The sequence below is a fragment of the Sinocyclocheilus rhinocerous genome, unplaced genomic scaffold, assembly GCF_001515625.1.
Source record: "Sinocyclocheilus rhinocerous isolate Xijiao unplaced genomic scaffold, SAMN03320098_v1.1 scaffold442, whole genome shotgun sequence".
Classification (NCBI taxonomy): domain Eukaryota; kingdom Metazoa; phylum Chordata; class Actinopteri; order Cypriniformes; family Cyprinidae; genus Sinocyclocheilus; species Sinocyclocheilus rhinocerous.
The window spans coordinates 303,280-326,360 of NW_015641030.1; the positions used below are offsets into that span (position 1 = coordinate 303,280).

The 23,081-nt window shown below is 36.2% G+C and overlaps 1 protein-coding gene across 1 annotated transcript; it reads right to left on the reverse strand.

Annotated features, from left to right (window-relative positions):
* Positions 1–7,818: 7,818 nt before the first annotated feature.
* LOC107754195 (programmed cell death protein 6-like) lies at positions 7,819–22,695 on the reverse strand. Its single transcript, XM_016570560.1, has 6 exons — positions 22,516–22,695; positions 19,757–19,818; positions 12,791–12,835; positions 12,041–12,199; positions 11,703–11,812; positions 7,819–8,439 (listed from the first exon to the last, which is right to left on the reverse strand). Exons 1-6 carry the CDS (start codon positions 22,596–22,598, stop codon positions 8,341–8,343), a joined length of 558 nt encoding a protein of 185 aa, XP_016426046.1. The 5' UTR covers positions 22,599–22,695; the 3' UTR covers positions 7,819–8,340.
* Between the last annotated feature and the right edge of the window lie 386 nt (positions 22,696–23,081).

A 23,081-nucleotide genomic window follows, 5' to 3' on the forward strand; every position in this document is an offset into this window, starting at 1 on the left:
TGAAATTTAGATTCTCAGACAGATTATGAAGCTTTACTAAAGAAACTTAATATTTAATCCAGCAGTTATGTCAAGTTGTATTGTGAAGTGAATGTAAAGGATAAGATAATTTGTGGAATGTATTGTAAAGTGATATTTATCTCTCTATAGGTAAAATAACCACATGTAATCTTCCAATGAGTCCCCTATTTTCCTCCTGAGCTCTTCTCTTAAGGTCCTCAAGTTTCTGAACTCTTTTTTTTTGTTTGTTTCCCAATTTCTTTTGCTTTCTCAATCATGAAGTCCAGATGTCTTAAAGAGGATATGGATGTAGATTTTAATGCCATCTCCATTAATTTCTCCAAACACTGATAACACTCTTCCACAAGTCTCCACACAAGTCTCACACTTCTCTGCCTCCATCTTCCCGATCTCTTCCTCTAGTTTAGTCATTACACACTTGGTTTCTCCAAACTCCTTTTCATATTTCTTTTTCAGATCCTCTTTTGTTCTTTTGACCCTCCTTGTCTTAATCTCATTTATTGTCTCTTCTTTCACATGTTTAGTGTGGTCACACTTCCCAGAGCAGACTGTACACTTTCCCTTCGTCATCACACCCCTGTTGAAAAAACCAGCATATGCTGCTTGGGACCATCTTAAACCAGCACACGACCAGCTAAGGACCAGCTTAATCCAGCTCAGACCAGTAGCCATTCTTCAAAACATACCTAACCAGCATATGCTGTTTTTTTTCAACAGGGACTACACCATGAGAGATCTTTGACCCACCAGCATCCAGGATAGTGACCATTCTCCTGACAGATAGTGCAGCGGGTCGCTTGAGTTGTCAAGTGCCACCATGATGCATCTATTTTGACTTGTGCTTTGTAGGGTTCATCAACTGCATATTCAAAGTTTTTCTGCTCTTCTCTGAAATTTTCCCACAACCCTAAAGCTGTTTTTGTTTGCTCCAGCTCTTGTTTTTTGAGTTCCGGCATGTCTTCCTCATCAAAGTTCACACTCTTGACAGTTAATTTGAAATATACAGGCTGACCATCTGTTGTTTTTGCACATGGAATTTTGAATGTTTTGATAAAATTAGGGTTTTTTAGGGGGGAGGGGACAGTTTCATTAGAGTTTATAATGAGTACCACCAGGGTGCGAACTACGGGGGAGCTAGGGGGAGCTCGGCTCCCCTTAATAAGACATGGGCTCCCCTGAAAACGGGATTTGTGAAATTTTGGGGGGTCTCAAAAAATATTGACAATGTGTTATTTTGACATGCAATTTCATTTAATTCACTTGAATAAAGATAACTATACATGCTATTCTTGTCATGAGCATCAAGGTGTGGGGGCGCTGCGGTGCAAATTCCACTCATGTTTAGTACATGTTAGCTCAAAGATTCGTAGAAAAAATATAAACGCTGGACTTTGTGGTCGATTCTGTGTTAAGGTAAGGCATGTTATTCGCAATTATGTGTTGTGGCTGGGTTGTTATAGGTCTGCGTGACTCTCGATGTCTTAGGCCTAATTGAACGGAGGAATTATGGTATTCTTCTGTAGCCTGACGACGAGTAACTTTAACCGTTGTTCATGTGAACTCAAAGACAGCCTGATGCTTTGTTTATAGACTATTTGTGGGTGGCTGTTTGTTGTTTCACCTATCAATTCGTGTCGATAAAGTATAATAGGGTAAATCCTGTATAGTGATTTATCCTATATAGTGCTTGCATAAAGCAAGTAGTGCATACACTTGTAGCTGTTATGTATCTTTGTAAGTCATTGTAAGCCCTCTTTTGAGGCACGCGCAAGCGCACGAACTTTCTGCACACTGCATGAATTTCTTGAATGCCATCCCCAGATCTGAACAACTGCTGTAGAGCTACAGCAATGCATTTGTCTTTATCTTCACCTTCTGTGTCACCATATCCAGGTGTGTCGATAACAGCGAGAGAGAATGGCCTGTCCTGTGGATAAACCTCATAAACAGTCACTGCTGCTGTCTGAGACTCATCAGGCTTCATCTGATACCTCGGCCACCTCCAGCCAAATCTTGTGTTCCCATCTGACACCCATGATGCAACTGATCATTGCATTGATGACGGTGGTCTTCCCTGTTCCTGTTTCTCCAACCATCAGTATGACTTTACGAGGTTTTTTGTCTTTTTCTTGTCCAATTCACTCTTTTATCAGTAATTCTCCTGGACTTAAGACTGTTGTGTTGAGTATATATTTAGTAGTGGCTGCTTTTATTGATTTACTGTTTTTAAGAACTTCACTCAGTCGTTCTTCCATTGGTGTGTCACAGTCTTCTTTCGTGCATAAATGATCTTTTCGTTATATTCTGTAACTTTTTAAATGTTGATAGACATTAGTTATATGTTAAATATCACATTTTTAAAACAATGTGAAAATGAGAGTAAACGCAAGATGAAATAATATAAAAAAATCTAACATCATATATTTTAGTCATTGCTATTTTTAGGTTAAACATCAAAGTACAACAAAACTAAACAAGGACAACAAAATTTCCTGAGCACAGAAATGGTCATGCACTAGTGCTACAGCTACACATTTCGCTACTATAAAAATAAAGGATTTTATGGTCATCTATGTTTCCATGAAGGACATTTAACATCCATGGAAACTTTCCATTGCACAAAAGGTTCTTTATAGTGGAATGACCAATGAAGTTTCTTCTGATTATTAAAATGTTCTTTATAATGAGAAAAAAAAATGATTATGTACCTGCAAGCTCCTACACCATGAGAGATCTTTGACCCACCAGCATCCAGGATAGTGACCATTCTCCTGACAGATAGTGCAGCGGGTCGCTTGAGTTGTCAAGTGCCACCATGATGCATCTATTTTGACTTGTGCTTTGTAGGGTTCATCAACTGCATATTCAAAGTTTTTCTGCTCTTCTCTGAAATTTTCCCACAACCCTAAAGCTGTTTTTGTTTGCTCCAGCTCTTGTTTTTTGAGTTCCGGCATGTCTTCCTCATCAAAGTTCACACTCTTGACAGTTAATTTGAAATATACAGGCTGACCATCTGTTGTTTTTGCACATGGAATTTTGAATGTTTTGATAAAATTAGGGTTTTTTAGGGGGGAGGGGACAGTTTCATTAGAGTTTATAATGAGTACCACCAGGGTGCGAACTACGGGGGAGCTAGGGGGAGCTCGGCTCCCCTTAATAAGACATGGGCTCCCCTGAAAACGGGATTTGTGAAATTTTGGGGGGTCTCAAAAAATATTGACAATGTGTTATTTTGACATGCAATTTCATTTTTTTTGTAATGTGATCATTGTGGATTATTATGTGTAAAATTGCAAAAATATCATTCATTCATGCATGACGGCGATTTAAACCTAATTCACTTCAATAAAGATAACTATACATGCTATGCTTGTCATGAGCATCAAGGTGTGGGGGCGCTGCGGTGCAAATTCCACTCATGTTTAGTAGCCTACATGTTAACTCAAAGATTCGTAGAAAAAATATAAACGGTCGATTCTGTGTTAAGCAGTGTTGCCAACTTAGCAATTTTGTTGTTAAATTTAGCAACTTTTCAGACTACCCTAGCAACTTTTTCTTCCAAAAGCACCTAGCAACAAATTTAGCTATTTTTAACATTTATTTGGCTACTTTTAGCAACTTTTGATAAGTGACTCAAACTATTTTTCACACAAATTTTCCATCTAAATTTCACGACAAGAGGAAACCAAAGATGTCTAGAAGTACATACATCACATGAATTAAGTTATTGCTATTTGCAGTTGTTCAATTTGATAATAACAATAATAATTTAATAATTGTTCATTTATGATACACCTTGTTAGTAGCTTGTACATGTGATTGTTGATCAGTTAGTACACTGTAAGAAAAATATCTAGAAAAATGGCAAAGGTACTAGTAATTTTCCAGGACATTATCCGTTATCCATTATCCGTTGTAACCCCGTAACCCGAAAACTCAAAATACATTTAAATGCGTAATTTAAAATGCAGGTAAAAACCTGTGATTTATTTTCTTAGAGTGTAAGCATAATGACTACTAATACACTGCTTAAAACTATAATTGTTCAGAATGTGTAGTTTTACTAGTTCACTAGCTAATAAAAAAACTTGTAATCGTTCTGCACAAAAGGTTCTTTATAGTGGAATGACCAATGAAGTTTCTTCTGATTATTAAAATGTTCTTTATAATGAGAAAAAAAAATGATTATGTACCTGCAAGCTCAAGTTCAAAACAACAAATCACTGTAGAAGTTACATATGAAAGATTCTGCACTTCATGAATAAACAAAGTTGCGTCGATGAGTTTTCACTTTGCAGGCTTGCTTAGTAAAAAGAAAAAACACAGCAAAAACTGAAATTAAAAATTTGGGTCAAATACATAGTAATTTATTGGAAAACTATGAGCGTGGTGTTCAGTAATGTGGAGAATTTTGAGCTGAACAGGGATGCATCCGGTGAATAACCCCCACTTTTCCTCCTCTGTAAATACCTTGTGGATTTTTTATTTATTTATTTAGCTGTATTTTAATATTAGAGAGATTAACTATAGAATTTTGCTTTTTAACTTAATTTAATTTGTAAATGATATTGAAATGCACAATTTTATAACCCAAAAGCAATGTTAAAGATGAACCAGAATCAGAGTGTAATAATGTGGATGAATTCCAAAACTGTGGATGAATAGCAAAAACTTAACATAATCATATGTAAACTTTAATTTTAACAACAGACATCAGTGGAGAAAAATTTCAAAGACCCACGCTTCTACATGTGTCCCTTACCAACCAAATTTAAAACACTCAGGACAAGATCAATACATGTGTATATATACACCAAACACATCATTAGATTTACAGGAAAGCCCACCTTTTGAAAATCATGTGAAATACAAGAAAGCTTGGGGTTTTGTTTGTTTGTGTGCTTTTTTTTTTTTGGTAGCACACAATGAAAGGATAGTTATATAAGAGGACAGATTATATTTATTAACAAAACATCACATTCCATATTAATAGTGGCACTGGTCAAGTAAGTTACCATTATTCGTCTTAGTATTACTTCTTGACAAAACAGGCATTGAAGAAAAATAATAAATTCACACTGAAATAGCAGGTGTTTAATCTTCAGTCAAATATCTGAAATATATGTAGCTCTTCAAGACTACTTTGGATGTGTGGGCTTTTTTGTTTTATTCATTCATTTTATTTATTTGTTTTCCTGTAGTTCACTAGTACTAATGTTAATGTAGAAAATACACAGATGCAAAAGTCACATCATTCACAAGGAATTGTTTTTTGTTGTTGTTGTTTTTTCCTGTAGCAGCACACAATAAGAGAAAAATATGGAGAGGACAGTTACATAAGACATTTTTATAACTAAACATCCAACCATAGATCTCTGAAAATAATAACTGGGACCCTTTTCACATTTACAGGGCTCTAGCATCCTGGCAAACCCACAGAGGGTAAGCAGTTTGGAGAATGGATGAAAATTCAAAATGAACTTAAAGGTATAGTTCACCTAAAAATGAAAATTCTGTCATCATTTACTCTCTCCTCAAACCTGTATGAATTTCAAAAAAATAAGTTTGAAAAAAAATTTCAAACAGTTTTTGGTCCCCACTGATTTATAGTATTATTATTTTTAATACAATGGAAGTCACTGGGGAGCAGGGGAGCAGCAACTGTTTGGTTACCCACATTCTATAAAATATCTTCTTTTATGTTCAAAGAAGAAAGAAACTCCTACAGCTTTGGAACAAGTCGAGGGTGAGTAAATGATGACAAAATTTAAATTTTGGGGGGTAAACTATTCCTTTAAAACAATCCATATGTCATTGGGATACATAGTTCATTATACTGGGATATAAATAGGAGAAATATGGTTATATACAGGGGTTGGACGATGAAACTGAAACAGTAGCCAATATAGTGTTGGAGGTTTCATATGCATGGCCTGGTGCCCATTCTCTGATTTCACAAACCAAGAGTGGTTTGATGAACATGAAAGTTGAGCATCTCTCATGGCTTGCACAGTGACCCGATCTGAATATTATTAAGCCACTTAGGGTATTTTGGAGTAACGAGTCAGGAAACGTTTTCCTCCACTTTTTAGATTTTTAAAACACTTCAATTTTCAGCTTACATATAAACAACCTAAAAAATAAGTTAACTTCATTGTTCACATTTTCTCAACTGATGTTATTGGAGAGAGAGAGATTACTACAGGTGTTTAATCCTCAACCAAATACTTGTCAGCAAAGCAAAGCAAAAAAATGAGTTGGATGTCTCTGCATTTCGTTTTTATTTATATCTAGCACTACTTTCAGATGCTGGTAAACTATAACTTAAATAAAAACAGCAAGGGTTATGGCTATACTATTGAAACACTGCGCATTTTAACATGTACGTTATTGCAAGTGCCTCACAGTAAGCTATTTATTATCTACTTGTACTTCTCATTTTGCAAATGTGAGAAACATCCTAATATTCAAACCATATACAACGTCCTATTACTCATACTTAAAAATGTACATCTTTTATTCATACAGATGTGCATTTAACTGTAATCAGAGTATGACAGAAGTTGCGGAATATGCATATCAGTTTCCCTCTTGATTACGATGAAAAAAAATCTTGATCATATGTGACCCTGGACCACAAAACCAGTCATAAGGGTCAATTTTTCGAAATTGAGATTTATACATCATCTGAAAGCTGAATAAATAAGCTTTCCATTGATGTATGGCTTGTTATGATAGGACACATATTTGGCCGAGATACAACTATTTGAAAATCTGGAATCTGAGGGTGCAAAAAAAATCTAACTATTGAGAAAATCGCCTTTAAAATTGTCCAAATGAAGTGCTTAGCAATGCATATTACTAATCAAAAATTAAGTTTTGATATATTTATGGTAGGAAATGTACAAAATATCTTAATGGAACATGATCTTTACTTAATATCCTAATGATTTTTGGCATAAAAGAAAAATCGATAATTTTGACCCATACAATGTATTTTTGGCTATTGCTACAAATATACCCCAGCGACTTAAGTCTGGTTTTGTGCTCCAGGGTCACATATCTCAGCAGCAGAATGTCACAGAAACCATTTTTGTTCTAGGTGATAACCAGAAAAGAAACACTATTCCGCAAAAGTCATGTGATTTGTGTTTGTACTTGCGTGGAATGAGAAAAAAAACTATAATAATGCTTTATTCAAAGATATACAGTATGTGTAATCCTTAATTTTCTCTTAAAAATTTCTACCCAGCTTCTTGATTGACTATTATTGAAACTTATTCAAAATATTTAGTAGTAGTTCTAAAGTAAATGAAATCCTGGTGATATCCTTTACATTTTGCAAATTATCAAATGTATCATGTTTTTTCTCACAACTTAACAAACCATTATTGTTGAAATATTACAAAAATAAAAAAAGATTTTTCATTTTTAAGTGCATTGCTTGGGCAGATATGTATTTAACATGCCCAATCATGTATTACACAAAAATCATACACTAGGGGGTAGAATTTTGCTATATATAAAGACACATAATGTTTGCATAAACATGCAATCCAACCTTTAAAAATATATATTTGTTGATCACATTTGACAGTAATGGCACTCATTTATCTTATGTGTGCTGTTAAGTTATTGGTAGGTGTCCCTGGCCTTAATAAATAAATGAATAATTTAATGAATTAATTAATAAAAAGCATTCCTTAAAAAGATGCAAATACAAACTAAAGACTAATTTTGAAATGTTCCAGTTTTTAATAAAACAGTTATCTTTTTATTTTATTTTAACAGTTGTAAGGCATCATGCATGAAAAAGGCATACAAAAGCATATGTACCTCCTTCCTAAATAAAAGGTTGAATTACGTTGTGCAGATTAAAAATATAATTCTTTACAAATATATGGAAGAGCTGACAGTCAATCCAAATAAAAGGATCTTATGGTGAAACACAACCTGCTCTCACAGTATTTCATTGTAAACATGAATTCAGCCAAAAAAAAGAAACATTAGTTCATGCTTTGACATTAAGGAGGTTTATCAGAAAGCATGCAACAGAGTCGTAATATGATTTTCACAATGTCGACATTCCTTAAACACACAGAGAGAGTGAAATTCCATAATTCTTTCAATAATAATGGTTAAGATCATAAAGAAATATGATATGACTACTAACAGACAGACAGACAGAATGAAGAGTCATGAAGATCCCGTCCCCGTGTCGTCCTGTAGAGGGTAGTGTTGACTAGTCTCTGCTACAGACCGCATGAGGAGGGACATTTGGTGTTTGGCACAGGAGAGTGCAGGCGTGCTTGTGTTGTGCTATACCACGTTGAAGACCATTGAGAGATATTGCTCGTATGACACCTGGATCCAGCCGTCTTGATCTGTGTCATAGCGCCGGAACACGTCAGTTAACCTCTGTTCAAAAGAAAATACACAATCAGTATTAGCTGTAAATCACTTCATAATGATGGACCATTCCAAACCCATAGACTCTTGTTCTTCAGTTGAACACTGCTCAGGTCACGCTTTTACGTTTAATTGCAATGAATGGGAACTCAAGATTTTTAACTTCAATAAAGACAAAAGCACCATGAAAGTATAAATAAAAATGTCTATGTGTCATTTATGTGTCACATATAATTAATGTCTATATGAGTCAAGAGCAATTTATTACAAATCTTCTGAAGTCCAATTATAACTTTATTAGGAACAGGCCAAAATTTAGGTTAATTCACTGAAAATCTTCACCTCCAGTAAACTGAACCACTGTAACTGGATCACTAAATCAGTGAGCTGAATTCAAGAACCAGCTCAGACCGATTCATGAACATATGACCAAACAAGTTAATTTGACCCCAAAACACTTTTTGAGTTATGCACAAAAGCTATTTCAGTTTGCAGTAAAAACATAGTAAGTAACAGTAACTATGTGTTTCTGGGTACAAGTGACTGAAAATGATGGAGAGGGTTACAAATCATTTAGACTGGTTTTCAAATAGAGCAACTAATTCATCAAGAAAAAAAAAACGATTAATTCACAAATCATACATTGCTACATCTATCATGGGCCCTGTTTACACCTGGTATTAAGATCACAAGTGGAAACGTTAAATACAGGTGTAAATGGGGTCTAAAAGACTAGATGCTCATGTGGTCAAATGTGTTCGAACAGCCACAAAAGACTGCCTACCCAACGCCCACCTGTCTAACACGTGAGCATGTTTTGATAAAGTGCACTGAAACAATCAATTCCAACTTTGCTATGTTGTGGCAAAAAATAAAATAAAAAAAGATTAGAAATTGCTGTTATCATTTGTATAGTTTCCATTCGCTTCCTTTCCCCTCGCTCGTAAGCAGCGTGATGGTTTCATTTGTTCATCATATTTGCACATTTGGCGCACCGGTGAAAGTGATGCAGAGTATGAAAAAACAAAAGGGGAGGGTCTAGATCAGTGATTTCTAACCCTGCTCCTGGAGAGCTACCGTCCTGCAAACTTCAGTTCCAATCCTGCTCCAACACACCTGCCGGTAAATATCATGTAAACCTGAACAGCTTGATAAGCTGGTTCAGGTGTGTTTGATTGTGGTTGGAGCTGAAAACTGCAGGATGGTAGCTCTCCAGGAGATCCCTGGTCTAGATGAAATCTGATCATCTCACAAGAGATGCATTTAAAATGCATGTTAAGATCATGTGTAATCAGTAAAGTGTCTCACTTGACCACCTATGGTTGGATCTTTGAAAACGCATGCCTTTTTGTGCTATCGGAAACTTCCTAATGTTCAAGTGTTTTGTTGTTGGTAAGAACAGAAATCATGGTGGACATCCTATTCATTCTTGCTTGTTTCCTGGGGACTTTTTATTAAAGCCAAAAGCTGTAGATTAGAAGATACTCAGCCAATATCCAACAGGTTTTAAATATAATGTAGCATCCCATTTATTTGTAGCCATATAAATATTCACATCGCTATCTAGATATTCAGCTGGCTGATGATTCCCAAATTTATGTCAAATAAATGCTATTTTTGCTGTGTTCAATACATACAATATGCATTAAAGGTGCACTAAGCAATATTTGAAAAACGCTTTTGACCACAGCTTTGGACCGAGTCCCAAAATACACTTGTAGCCAATCAGCAGTAAGGGGCGTGTCTTGTAATGATTGAAAGAGAAGAAGAGAGAGCTCAATTTGAGTGCACAGGATGGATATTAGCAGTTCGACAATAGATAGCGAGAGATGGCAGATAAAAAAAAAAAGAGGAAAATATCGGAGAAACAAAACATTAAAAAGAAGGGTGACGATCAAATATCGGAGCAGCTTGCCAGCGGTGGAGAGAACTCAAGGAGCAGGAAGGCCCAGAATCGGACTCCGAGGTTGTGTTGTTTTTCTTTTTGATAGGTGAGTGACGTTGATTTTGCTTTGTTTCACACAATTTATCGGTGTTGGCTTTTGTTTGAATATGCTTGTGTGTCATCTTCGCTTGTTTCCACGATTGTCGTTATGCCAGGGTTGTGTACGTATCTGTGGGGCGGAGATTTCAAAATAGGGGGGCATCTAGGTCCTGTTGAGGTTTGGGTGTGTTTGTTTTGGTGCTTTCAAATATCAACATCGTTCGGCAAAAATCGCTTAGTGCCCCTTCAAATGGTTATTTATATACGTCAATATACGTAAGGAATAATTGACTCCGGGCCGTTGAATTATTAGAAAAATAATGCACACCCGAGGTGGCGATACGGCCACCACGCGAAGCGGAGCATTCTAATGCAGTTATTAATGAAGTTAATAGAAAGAGAGCGAGAGAGACAGAGACACACAGAGAAAGAGAAAGAAAGAGAGAGAGCTTGTGTGAATTAGGATACCTCTGTACGTCCCTCAAGTGTTCTGCAGCAGCGTCTCTAAACAGCGCTGTTATTACCTCGCTAGTGAGAAATGTCATGTGTAGCCTTTAAGTTGCTACACTATATAGGCTAACTGATAAAATCGTCAGGGCAGCGCTGACAACACCTTTTTGTGCAAACTGCGTGACCGTAGTGTGCGTGTGCGAGCACGTGTGATTGCAGTAATTCCTGTGTGCTGTATAGGTACTGTATGCTAATTTCCGTTATTACAGTTAACTATGCGAAGTGATATGGAACTGTAATGCGGTCAAGAGAGCTGCCTGGAACTACGTTCGCCGTGCGTTTCCCTGAAAATAATTGCACACCTCAGAACGTTCGTCAGCCAATCAGATTCAAGCATTCAACGGCCCTGTAGTATAAATGACTGTAATGACAGAAGAAAGCAATGCAGATGTTATGAGAAAAATGAATAAAACTTTACAGTACTACTGCTTTCTCTCCTCCGCCATATTTAAAGTTTATGGCTCGCCCAACTCGGAAACTCGGGTATCAAAATTATCTCCAAATTTCCCAGTTGTAAATACGATTAGTGAGCCTGTTTCCATGTCCAATTTCCGACTAGGGGCTGTCAAGTTCAAACTTTGTAATTGTTTAGAACTAGACAGCCCCAGTATTTACTTTCATTATATTAAAAAGAGTGGCTAGGACATTCTTCGAAAATTCTCCTTTTGTGTTCCACAGACGAAACAACACAAGAACAACCCCATGAATACCGACCGATTGCTGGGTGAAATATCCCTTTAAAGAAAGTGCAAATGTTGCATATAACACAGATCATTACCTGTAGTACAATACAGCACTGAATGAAGTCATCAAAAGCCACTTGGCTCCTCTTCTGACGGTCAAATTTCTCTATCAGTGTGTTGTAGAACTGATCTGAAAGACGATAACCTGTGCAAAGAAAGAAGCGTTTGAAGTTCAGTGTTTTCCTCAAGGGTGACATTAATAATTTTCCATCAGTGGTTCCATCAGTTTATTTGTCCTTCCTCTTATTGGTTTTGTGCATCAGTGCCCCTGCCTCTCATTCCTACAGGATTTTCTATATACACCTCACCAAACGCATCAATCACTTCTGGCTTTCCATTTATAGCAGTCAATAAGCAAGCATTACAAACTCACCAAAGCCGGTGAGAGCCTGTTTCAGCTCGTTCTTGTCGATAAACCCCGAGTTGTCCCTGTCGTAGGTGCGGAAGATGTTCTGCCAGTCTGTGATGTACTTCCAAACGCCGGCAAATTCATTGAAGTTAACCCCGCCTTTGTTCTCCCGATCAAACATAGCTGAAAAGAAAGAATTGTGGGAAGGTTTGGTCACATCTAATCCTCAAATTCACACTTTGTTGACATTTTATTGATGCTTGGATTTATTGTATTACTTAGTATTATTAAGTGACTGGTCTATCAAAAACATGTATTATGTTTACAAAGAACCACGCATTCATAACATTTTGCCCTCAATTTGAAAAGATTGAGTACAAGATGTTTAAGATGGTCAAAAAATTGTGAAAATGTATTCAAGAAACATCATAATTGAACTGTTATTGTGGTCATGTGTATCCACTTGAAATGAGCCAAAAGTAATCACCTTATACTGGAGTTAGGAATCATTACACACAGTCAATTATTATTGACTAACTTTCTCAAGAAAAGCTCTACTGATTTCTGTTGTTTAAGACAAAAACCTTCCACTTTCTGAGCTACTTTCAAGGCAAGTGACAGCAAAATTTTTCCAGTTTGAGCTGAAACAACTGAACCTTTCTTAGCTAAGTGTGCTAATAGGAAACATTGCAGGTTGTCATGGAGCTCACAAACAAACAGAGGATAATGGGACATGGGATGTTTTTGTGAATGCAAGAAAATAACAATACTCACATATAATTGATCTGACAGTCACAGGGTTGAAAGGCGTCCATGTACCTTTGGATGAAACAAAAACACATAACAATCAGTTTCCATATAAAACTAAATTATTAAAACAACAAGCAGAAGCTTGACTCCATATGCCATCACTCCTGCAAGCAAAATGTTGATAAATCTATGTCATGTTCCAGGTAAAAACCAACATGAAATGATATTCGCATTTATGCAGTGTGACTTATATAAGTGGAAGAGCAGAAATTGATTTAATATATAAAATATATAAAATACATGAAATCTTTATTTTTCATGTTTGTGTCACTAAAAGTAGATGTTTGCCAGTGCTTGATTATTTTTGGGAAGGTTGTTAAAACTGACTTTTTCCGCTGTGTGCTGTCTTTGACGTCAGCTGCCAATGGAGCTTTGGATTGCTTATTTTTTAGGTATTATAAACTGTTTTATTAATTTACAATATATGTTTAATATAATTTATATATATTATATAATATATTCTATATGAATGAATGATTGTGATAGTGTAATATAATAGTGGTTACATCAGCAAACAAAAAGCACTGGCCAAACTTTAATGGGTCTTTGTTGCACAAATAAGAATTTAGAGTTACACTTTATTTAAGATGTTACAGTGTATTTATACATTTACCTAATAATTAAAAACATGCGCTTACTAGGATTCGAGTTAGGATTAGGGTTAGTTGGCTTAGGGTTACATTAATGTGTAACAACGACACTGAAAAATACACAATGTAAAAATGTGTCATTATAATATTAATTAAGGTTAGAGTTCGGTTTAGCTTTGCATTAGTTACTTGTAATTATGCATAATTACTGTTATTATTACTATTGGGAAACTATTACTAGTTGGGGAAGTCGTGGCCTAATGGTTAGAGAGTCGGACTCGTAACCCAAAGGTTGCGGGGTTTGAGTCTCGTACCGGCAGGGATTGTAGGTGGGGGGAGTGAATGTACAGCGCTCGCTCCCACCTTCAATACCACGACTGAGGTGCCCTTGAGCAAGGCACCGAACCCCCAACTGCTCCCCGGCCGCCGCAGCAAAAAATGGCTGCCCACTGCTCTGGGTGTGTGTTCACGGTGTGTGTGTGTTCACTACTGTGTGTGTGCACTTTGGATGGGTTAAATGCAGAGCACTAATTCCAAGTACGGGTCACCATACTTGGCCACATGTCACGTCACTATTGTAGATACATGTAACAAGTATAACAAGGAACAAGTGTTACCAAAAGGTTCTGCACCTTTTGAAAGCACATGACATTTTCATAAAAACTAATTATGAACAAACTCTTAAGAATATTACACATTGAGCATTCATACACAGTAAAACCAGGAAAACTCATTCAATAGAGTCGGTTTAAATTTCATATCATTTTTAAGATAGCCAGAGGTAACAACACAGCTGTATAGATTCTATTTTTTCCCCTCTTTGTAACATGCTCCTCTGTTCACTTGCAGCCTCCCCTGATAGAATCACTAAGGAGTGGCATTGTGGTCATAACATGAGGTAGTAAGAAAGACATTTCAGGTACGCTTCAATAGACACTCTTCACTGACCTTGAGGAACACACTTTATAGTCTATATAGGTCATTCTCTTATTCCAGCTCAGTGAACCCTCCCTTTCTGCTTTGGCTGAACTAACACTATCATTTGTTTGGGCGTGCTTATCTTAGCACACCTACAACACACAGTGGGCGCGTTGCGGGAAACAACAACAGAAGACACAGGACTGAAACGTACAGCTGTGAAATAAAGCCATTCTTCTTGGCAATGCTGAGTCACGGCCTGACACACACTCACAGAGCCGCTATGAGAGAGAGGAAGGACTTGCACTGGTGATGAAGAATCAGGCAATCAGGGAATAATCACGATGCTCCTCTAGTTGGTGGGATGGGGATAGTTGTAAACAGAGCAGGTAACAGGAAGAACAGAATGGAAAAAAGAACGTTTGTAATGTTTTTTAAAAAGGAGTGTGTTCCTGCCAAACAAGACTACCAAGGTCACCCTGACCATATTAGGTAGGCTATTGGAAATAGTGTGAATAACGTGGTGCCATCTCAGAGAGAGAATGGCTGCTAGTGGCAAGGACTGGAGAGGAGGCGGGTCTGAATTCAGGCACAAAGACGCCCCTATGTGCTGCACACTGGCTCCAGTCACGGCACTGCCTACTCCGGGAGGAATCATGGAAAAATGGCAACATTCACATCACTCCACTAGATAAGTACACAGCAGTCTGCCACACTGCATATGTTAACACAAGGACTTCTTTTTATATCTTCTTCGAGGGTCAAACACAGCTGATAAAACAGCTTTGTATGTTTTATGTTATGAGACTAAGCTTGAAAAAGATGCTATATTATACTAAATCCAAAATGTTGCTACACCTGCAAGCAGTGAGTGAATTATTAAAAAAAAATAAAAATACTGGATGTAAATATTTCTTACAGGTCACAAGACTGTATTTTGTACAATAAGTAACTTTTTTTAAAATAAATTAATACTTTCATACAGCAAGGGCGCATTAGATTGATCAAAAGTGACATTTATGTGATATTTGTGACATTTATAATGTTCTTTTGAACTTTCTATTTATCAAAGAGTTCTTTAAAAAAGAATCAGGATCAGTTTCCACAATTTTAATTAGGACAACTGTTTTCAACATTTATAATAACAACAAGAAATATTTCTTGAGCAGCAAATATTAGAATGATTTCTGAAGGATCATGTGACACTGAAGACTGGAGTAATGGTTTCTGACAATTCAGCTTTTCCATCACTGAAATAAATAAATGACATTTTAAAATATATTCCAAAAGAAAACCGTTATTTTAAATTATAATAATATTTCACAATATTACAGTTTTTACTGTACTTGCTGAACTTAGGAGATTCCTTTCTTTCATAACAGTTTCCATCACTAAAAGGGCAAGTCATATTGTTGACCTAATGTGAGGAATTTTCTTCCTAAATGTCACCGTGTCACCACATGGAGATCTGAAAAAGAATAAACTTCAGGGTTCCTATATAACCTACTGATGATAAATTTTACTCAAAGGTCAAAATTGATAGATGTTAGAATCACAGTGGTATTTAGACAGTTTGATTTGGATCATTAATGTTGCATACATCAGTGAGGGTCAGACTATCATTTTTACAATTCAGTTTAAGCCATGTAAAGTCGCATTTCTATATAAAGTAACAGCCAACTTTCTTTTTAGGTGACCACTGATAAGTCTTAATTTAGGGATTGGTAAACTCAAAACACCCTATTCAATCTGAACTCTGATGCCATTAACACCACAAGCAACCCTGCAAACTACCCTAAAACAGGCAGCAGCAGTTCACAACTTCACATCTGAGTGAAATAAGTGAACCAGGCCCTTTAGTCCTATAAAACAGAGTCAACCAAGGCTGCATAACCTTTCCCAGCCCTGACAGCAAGTTTGAAAGCTTTCATTTCCATTTATGCTTTTTGAGTAAAATTCATTATGCCCTGGTCACAGGAGTGAAATTATAATGCAACATGGCTGGAGTCTGTGAATTGAACGGTTGTGACACCGTAAATCAAAGCTGCCCACTGCCACTGCTTCACTTACAGCAATGACCTCTGATATAAATCTATGTGAACAGCATTACTCCAGCAAACGCCTAGAGCAGCATTGGAGAAAATCAAGAGTGCATAAATATGTTGAGCCAGCTAAACGACAGCTGACAGGAGAGCACATTTACTGTACGACTATCAAATAAAATCAGACACCCTGAACAACAATAGAGAAAGAGAGAGAGAGAGAGAGAACAAAGGAAAAAAAGTTTTCAATAACAATGTCAACTTGGAGAATTAAAAGAAGAGTTAGTTCAACAATGATAGTGATTATGTAATTTTTATAATCTATGGTCACTGTTGTCAATAGATAATACATATAAAATAACAATACAAAATTTAATAGGATAATAAAACTTCTATATTTTAATTAGCAAATATCTAGACTTTGAGTAAATAATACTGTGTAAAACAAGCATCAACTTATCAATTCATGTTTAATTTGACATCACGTAATTGCTTATTATGTATATCAGCATCTGTCATCCTGCTCTGTAGATATAGTTTTCGGGGAATTTATTTTATTACTTTTTCAAGTATAAAAGCTTAAACACATATTTTCAAAGCATCTTTGATTCAGTTTGGTCAATTTAATTCATTTACTGTACATGTATCAGTTCAAACGGTCTTTTGCAATTCATCAAAGCAAAACTCTGATTCAAGAAATGTTTACGTTGTTACTGAAAAGACTCTGCAATGGTTTTTCATGTATTAAACATGTTAGATATAAACAGCAATATTTATTTACTCCATTGGTGTATACATAAGCAAATTCTTCTGAAGCCATGCTATGTGTGGAAGAAATGCCTTGATTATTTAAAGAATTTACTGGGTTTTAATTAACAAACATTAATATGGAGATATAAGGTTGAAAATTATTGAACGATACATATACTGCAGACATATAGAGACATATTCAGCACATTAGCGCCAAGGTCAGATGCCTGGGACAATTGATGTATCTCTGAGGTGCATTCAGAGACTCAGAACAGAGTAATGGACTTTAGCAGTGCTTGACCTGACCACTGAACCACTAATCTAAGAACAGGACGGCACCAGCCATCCACTACACAACACGTGGAATGCAATATCTGTTTTCAAACCTCTACAATACTAATATCTTCAGAATATCACAGGGTTACAATGTTACGCAGCTCTATACTTCACAATGCAGTGCTGCTGAGAGTGACAATGGTCTGTGTGCTATAACACACCATTGCACTGCAGCAGTGCTGACAGGAACATGCATTGGGATCACTGAACCGTTCGGCTTAAACTCACACAGCCTGCTCTCAAGAATGATAACGGAGTTTCCTGCTAATTCTGCACCTCATTGAGACGAGCACTACATCAAAATTACTGCTCGGAGCAGATAACAGCTTCTGGCAGGAGTGAAAGAACTCCGACCCACTTTGGCAGCAAGGCCATATGCTCATGAAGCAGAATAGGCTGAGGAGGTATTTGAATAAGGCACATTCCATAAGTATAAGGTGCACTGTGATGTCTCATTACTTTTTTTAGAGAACTATTATAAACTATTATCTAACATAAAGTTAGCTTAGCATGAAAAGTAGCTAGTTTAAAACACTTCTAATGTCTGTACCCTCCCTTAAACCAGTGGTTTTAGTCTGTTTTACCACAGAGGCGATTGCATTTTAAATTTTTTCACTTTACAAACAAACTTAACATTCCTCAAAATCGTGACTTAAGAAATAACATCACGGAGGAGTCGTACACTATTGTTCAAAAGGTTAAGGTGACTACTATTTTAATTCAGCAAGGATGCATTAAATTGATCAAAAGTGAATTTTACAATGTTAAGGCCAATTCAATCTGCACTGACAGATAAAGACAAATGGTAACAAACATGCTCATTGGGTTTTGTCAGATCAGTGTGTCAGCATCTGTTGGTGTTGGTTGTTGCTTATTTATTTTTGCTGACTTGAACATGTTAAATCGCCATTTGTTGGGTTTTGGAATATCTGAAAGTGACATACTGTAATTGGTTGGCCGTTGACATTGCTCTGCATGTTCTGGTCTAAATTGGCATTTACAATATTCCTATTTCAAATAAATGCTGTTCATCTGAACTTTCAATTCATCAAAGAAAACTGAAAAACTGTATCACGATTTTCACACACACACAAAAAAACCTACAAGGCACAATTGTTTTCAACATTCATAATAATAATAATAAATGTTTCTTGAGCACCAAATCAGCATATAAGAATGATTTCTGAATGATCATGTGACACTAAAGACTGGAGTAATGGCTCAAATAAATGCAGCCTTGGTGAACATGAGACGTCTTTAAAAAAAACATTAAAAAATCTTATCCACCCCGAATTCCTGAATGGTAGTGTATATTATCTCATTCCAATCTCTCAGTTTTTACACACATTGATTGTTGACTGCACTCATGAAGATAATCCTTAAGTAAATGTTAAACATTATTCTTTGATTTGTGATTATCAATAGCAACAGACCAACATTTGTTCCCAAACTAGCCAGTCACTATTGCTTTATTTAGGATACATATTACCCGTTCTTGCATAGTTTATGTGTTTGTTAGTTTATTTGATGAATAAAAAAAAAAAATAGCAATCATTCCCATTTAAACTGTATTTAGAAAAATGATGGTAACAGGGTTGCATAAAATCTTTAGAAAATTCGTAGAAAATAACAAAATAATATTTTGTTTTACATTTTCAAGTACTTCCTTTCACTGATCATTTGTTGAAAAACAAATTACAATAAAAGTAATGTTTAACAGTGTCAGGCCATATTTTGTACTCTATACATGAATAGTCATCTATAAACTGGTATTAATGCTGGTTATTGCTTGGTATTTCATGAACAAGAACATTTAGCAATAGTTAATGTGGGCATTTTTCATTTAGCAACAATACTGTGAACATCTTTATACACATGGGCAACAATCTTTAAAGATCATCATCATAAAAAAACAAAGGAATGATCTTTTTAGTGGAACAAAATTAAAGTATATTTTTGTATGGAAATGTCAGCGTGGCACATGTAAATTGTGCTAAATCATATTGCCAAAACAATAGTGTTGACAAAATCATCAGATGACTGTTACAGGAAAACACTTACTGTTTGTACAAGAAGCATGTTTCTCTGCTGTAAGGAAACCTGGATCCTTTTATTAATAGTCTGATATTCCAAAATGAAAGTTGTTCAATGGAAACCCCACACAGTAATTATACTTGAGGGCCTTTGCTGAACATTTATCTTTCAACTCCAGTTGGAATATGTTTATTAGTGACTAAAAAAAAAGTTAAAAAAAGGAAAATGAATTAAAAAAAAACAAAAACAAACAAACATACCATTTGATAATGCCTGCTGAAGCTCTGTGTCTGATATTGCCCCGCTCCTGTCTTTATCTACCCTGGAGGAAACAGAAAAATTATTAATTATTTGCTAGCCAAAATAATGTAATTCATGTTTAAAAAAAAAAAAAGAAAAAAAAAAAACTTTTGTTTTATAGTGAATGACTTAAATACCTTAACAGTGTCTAGAACTGTAATGGGACAAATAAGAAGCAATCTCAGGATGTGGGCCTGGTCAAATGAAACTGAAAGTAAAAGCTTATATAGAGAACGATTCAGAGACCTCGTGTTTCAAATGTAACACTGAAAAAGGCAAGGCAAGGCAAGGCGAGGTCCACTGAAAAAGGTCCATTCATTTACATCTAAACAGTTTTCTTTTCCTTTGAGTTTACATATGGCGCATTTTAGAAAAGTGTCTTGGGAAGCCAGATGATTTGTTCCTTTATATCCTCACATATTCATACATTGGTTCATTGATGTTGTGAAGGCGCGGCCCCATGCTGACATTTTTATGATTCATTTCAGTCAAGACATGTCAGCAATGACTTTAAGAGGGAAAGTTTGTCTCACGCAGAGCGGGTTGGCTATTTCTGCTGTTGGGAGTGTCTTTTCCATTACACATATGCCATAAATCGTAAAAAGGACACGTTTCCATTACAGGCCTTCTGAGCTGAATTTAAGGGAATGTCGTTCCATGTGGAAATTACATGTATTATTTGGTCTGTTTTGTAATAAAGAGATTATGGTAGGAACAGGAAGGGATTGAGTTTTACAAAATCCTGTGCTACATTATTATGAAACAAGCACAAAGCAATATGCCTTAGCACACCAACAAAACCCCTGTATTTCGGCAGCTGCTGAAAAAAAAAACAGAAGTGACGGGCTAGAGAGAGGCCTCCTCAATAATTTGGACACCTAAGACCTTGAAAGAGAGACTAGTCTAGGCCATAACCACAGTAAAATGTGAAAGGAATGTCTTGTCGGCTTGTTTATCTAACAAGACCCTGCCCAACCAGGCAATATTTGAACTCGTGACTCTTATTCACACAAGGAATTTTGAAACAACCATCAACTTCAATCAGGCTATATGTAGTGAATTATGATAAGACATGATTTGAGAATCATTTGATCTAATTTACTAGCTGGACTGACTAAACCACAACTTCCATTCAAGGAAAGTATGATCAGGAACATCTGGGTCACTTTTTCCTAAAAGGAAAGTGAAAAAAAAACACAAATTACGTCTATATTTATCCCACCTTCACTGAGTTTAGAGTGACTGCCTTTGGTTTTCCCAATGTTTCAGTAACTGTAGGCTCTCAGATTGAGCTTTTCCCCCTCAATTCTCTATTATATCACAGCGATCAGGCAGAATAACAATCATACCACTGTAAGTTTATGGGGTTTCAAACTGGGGTCCAGGGACCCTCAGGATGCCGCAAGAGAATACTAGGAAACGTCTAGAGAAATTTTTTTTTTTTTTTTTTAAGTAAAAATAAATAAATCAAACATTTAATAAATAAATTATGCATATAATACAACAGTAGGCTACTATAGTGACTAGAAATGCAATAAATGTAACGGAATAGAAACAAAATATTTTCCAAATAATACTTTACACATATATTTATAATATTTTTTAAGCATAAACTGTCTTTAAACATTTAATATATATATAGCTGTCTTTTACATATTGGATGGGGGGGGGGATACCTCGCAGGAAGATTATCATATTTGGGGGTCATATATATATGATTATCATATCATTATAGTAGTAAGCAACCACTTGCAGGTCATATACACTAAAAGTAATCATAATAATCCAGCCATAATACGACGAAGTTCACCTTGCATTTCAATATTGTCATGGAAACTCTTAAGTAATAAACATACTCACATATGACTCATATGTAATGTAGAGATCAACGCTGGTGACTCACAACCCTTTAGACATTCCCGACTCATATGACCAATGGAAATTCCTTAATTTGATATTGAGAATATAGGAATATAACAGGAATGTTGCTGGGTTACGTTGTTTGAGTTGCATCTATTTCTGCGTTTTGACGTTAGTGTAATGCTATAAGGGGCGTTTAAACGACTTCTTGAGTTCAAAACGAAAGTTGAACTACTTTTAACTTGACAAGGCATCTTAAAAACGTAACGCTTGTAGACATTGACAACATAGCGACGCGACGCGACGGCCCGATACGTCGTCAGTATGTGTACATAAACCAAAAAAAAAATAAAAAAATAGTGCAACTGAAACACAAGAAGAACCCGTGTGAACGGTCGTTAAGATTCAATTCTCTGCAGTATTACATAATTCATTACTATAGAGACGAGCAACTTAGTTAAACCAAACCAACTCACTCTCACTTATATGCGTAAAAATAAGATCGTGTGGCATTCGAAACTGCTTAAAACTACGCAAATGCGTAACGTTATTCGAGTTCATCTCAAATGCTCAGTTGCAATAGAAACTGAGTAAGTTAACGTTAACTGTGTTGAATGGCGTAATAATAAAAGTAAGACGAGAAGAGTCTGCTATCAGCTGAAAAGCAATCGAAAAACGGCGGAAGCAACTACAAAATATTACAGACATTTGCTTTTGCGAGCTATACAATCCTCTACTAAAGTTTCCCAATGCATTTCGTATCTGCTTGTACGTGACTTGCAAGAACAAGCTCTTTCCTGCTGCGCTTGTCAAATCGACAGGCGTTCAAATGCGGAATCGGTGGTCGTGTTTCACTCACCTCTGAAATATATTCCATAAAAAGCCCTGATCCGGCGGCGCGCTGTTATAATGAGGTGGTCTATACTGATTATGGTAGGCCATGTCCTCTGCTTGCCCCGCTAAACGATAAAATGCGCTCTATGAGCAGCGAAATTCAACTTGCTTAAATCTGACTAAAAAATTCTTCACGCAGAGGCGTGGCGTGAAACTCCCCACTTCCCATTAAAAATTAGCGGACGTCACGCGGGACCGCCCCCTTCGAACTCTCCCGGGGACTTTCCGCTGTTTTGATTGGCTCGTCTCAAGCCAGCGCGGACTGTTTGCGCTAAATGGGCGGGGCCAACAGTCTGACAAATGGAAAATGTGAACTGTTCTTAAATGAAATATTTCTGTTTGACAGATTTTGACAGGATAAATGTATTTTCCCCACAAATAGCAAGGGTATTCAAGGCCAAAGTGATTAATGTTATGGCGTTTGTAGGGTAGCATCATTTATTAGACATTCTGATTGTCACACAAATAAATAATTTGTCATTGTGTCACTTTAAACCATAAAACATACGTTTGTAAAATCTTAAATGGGTT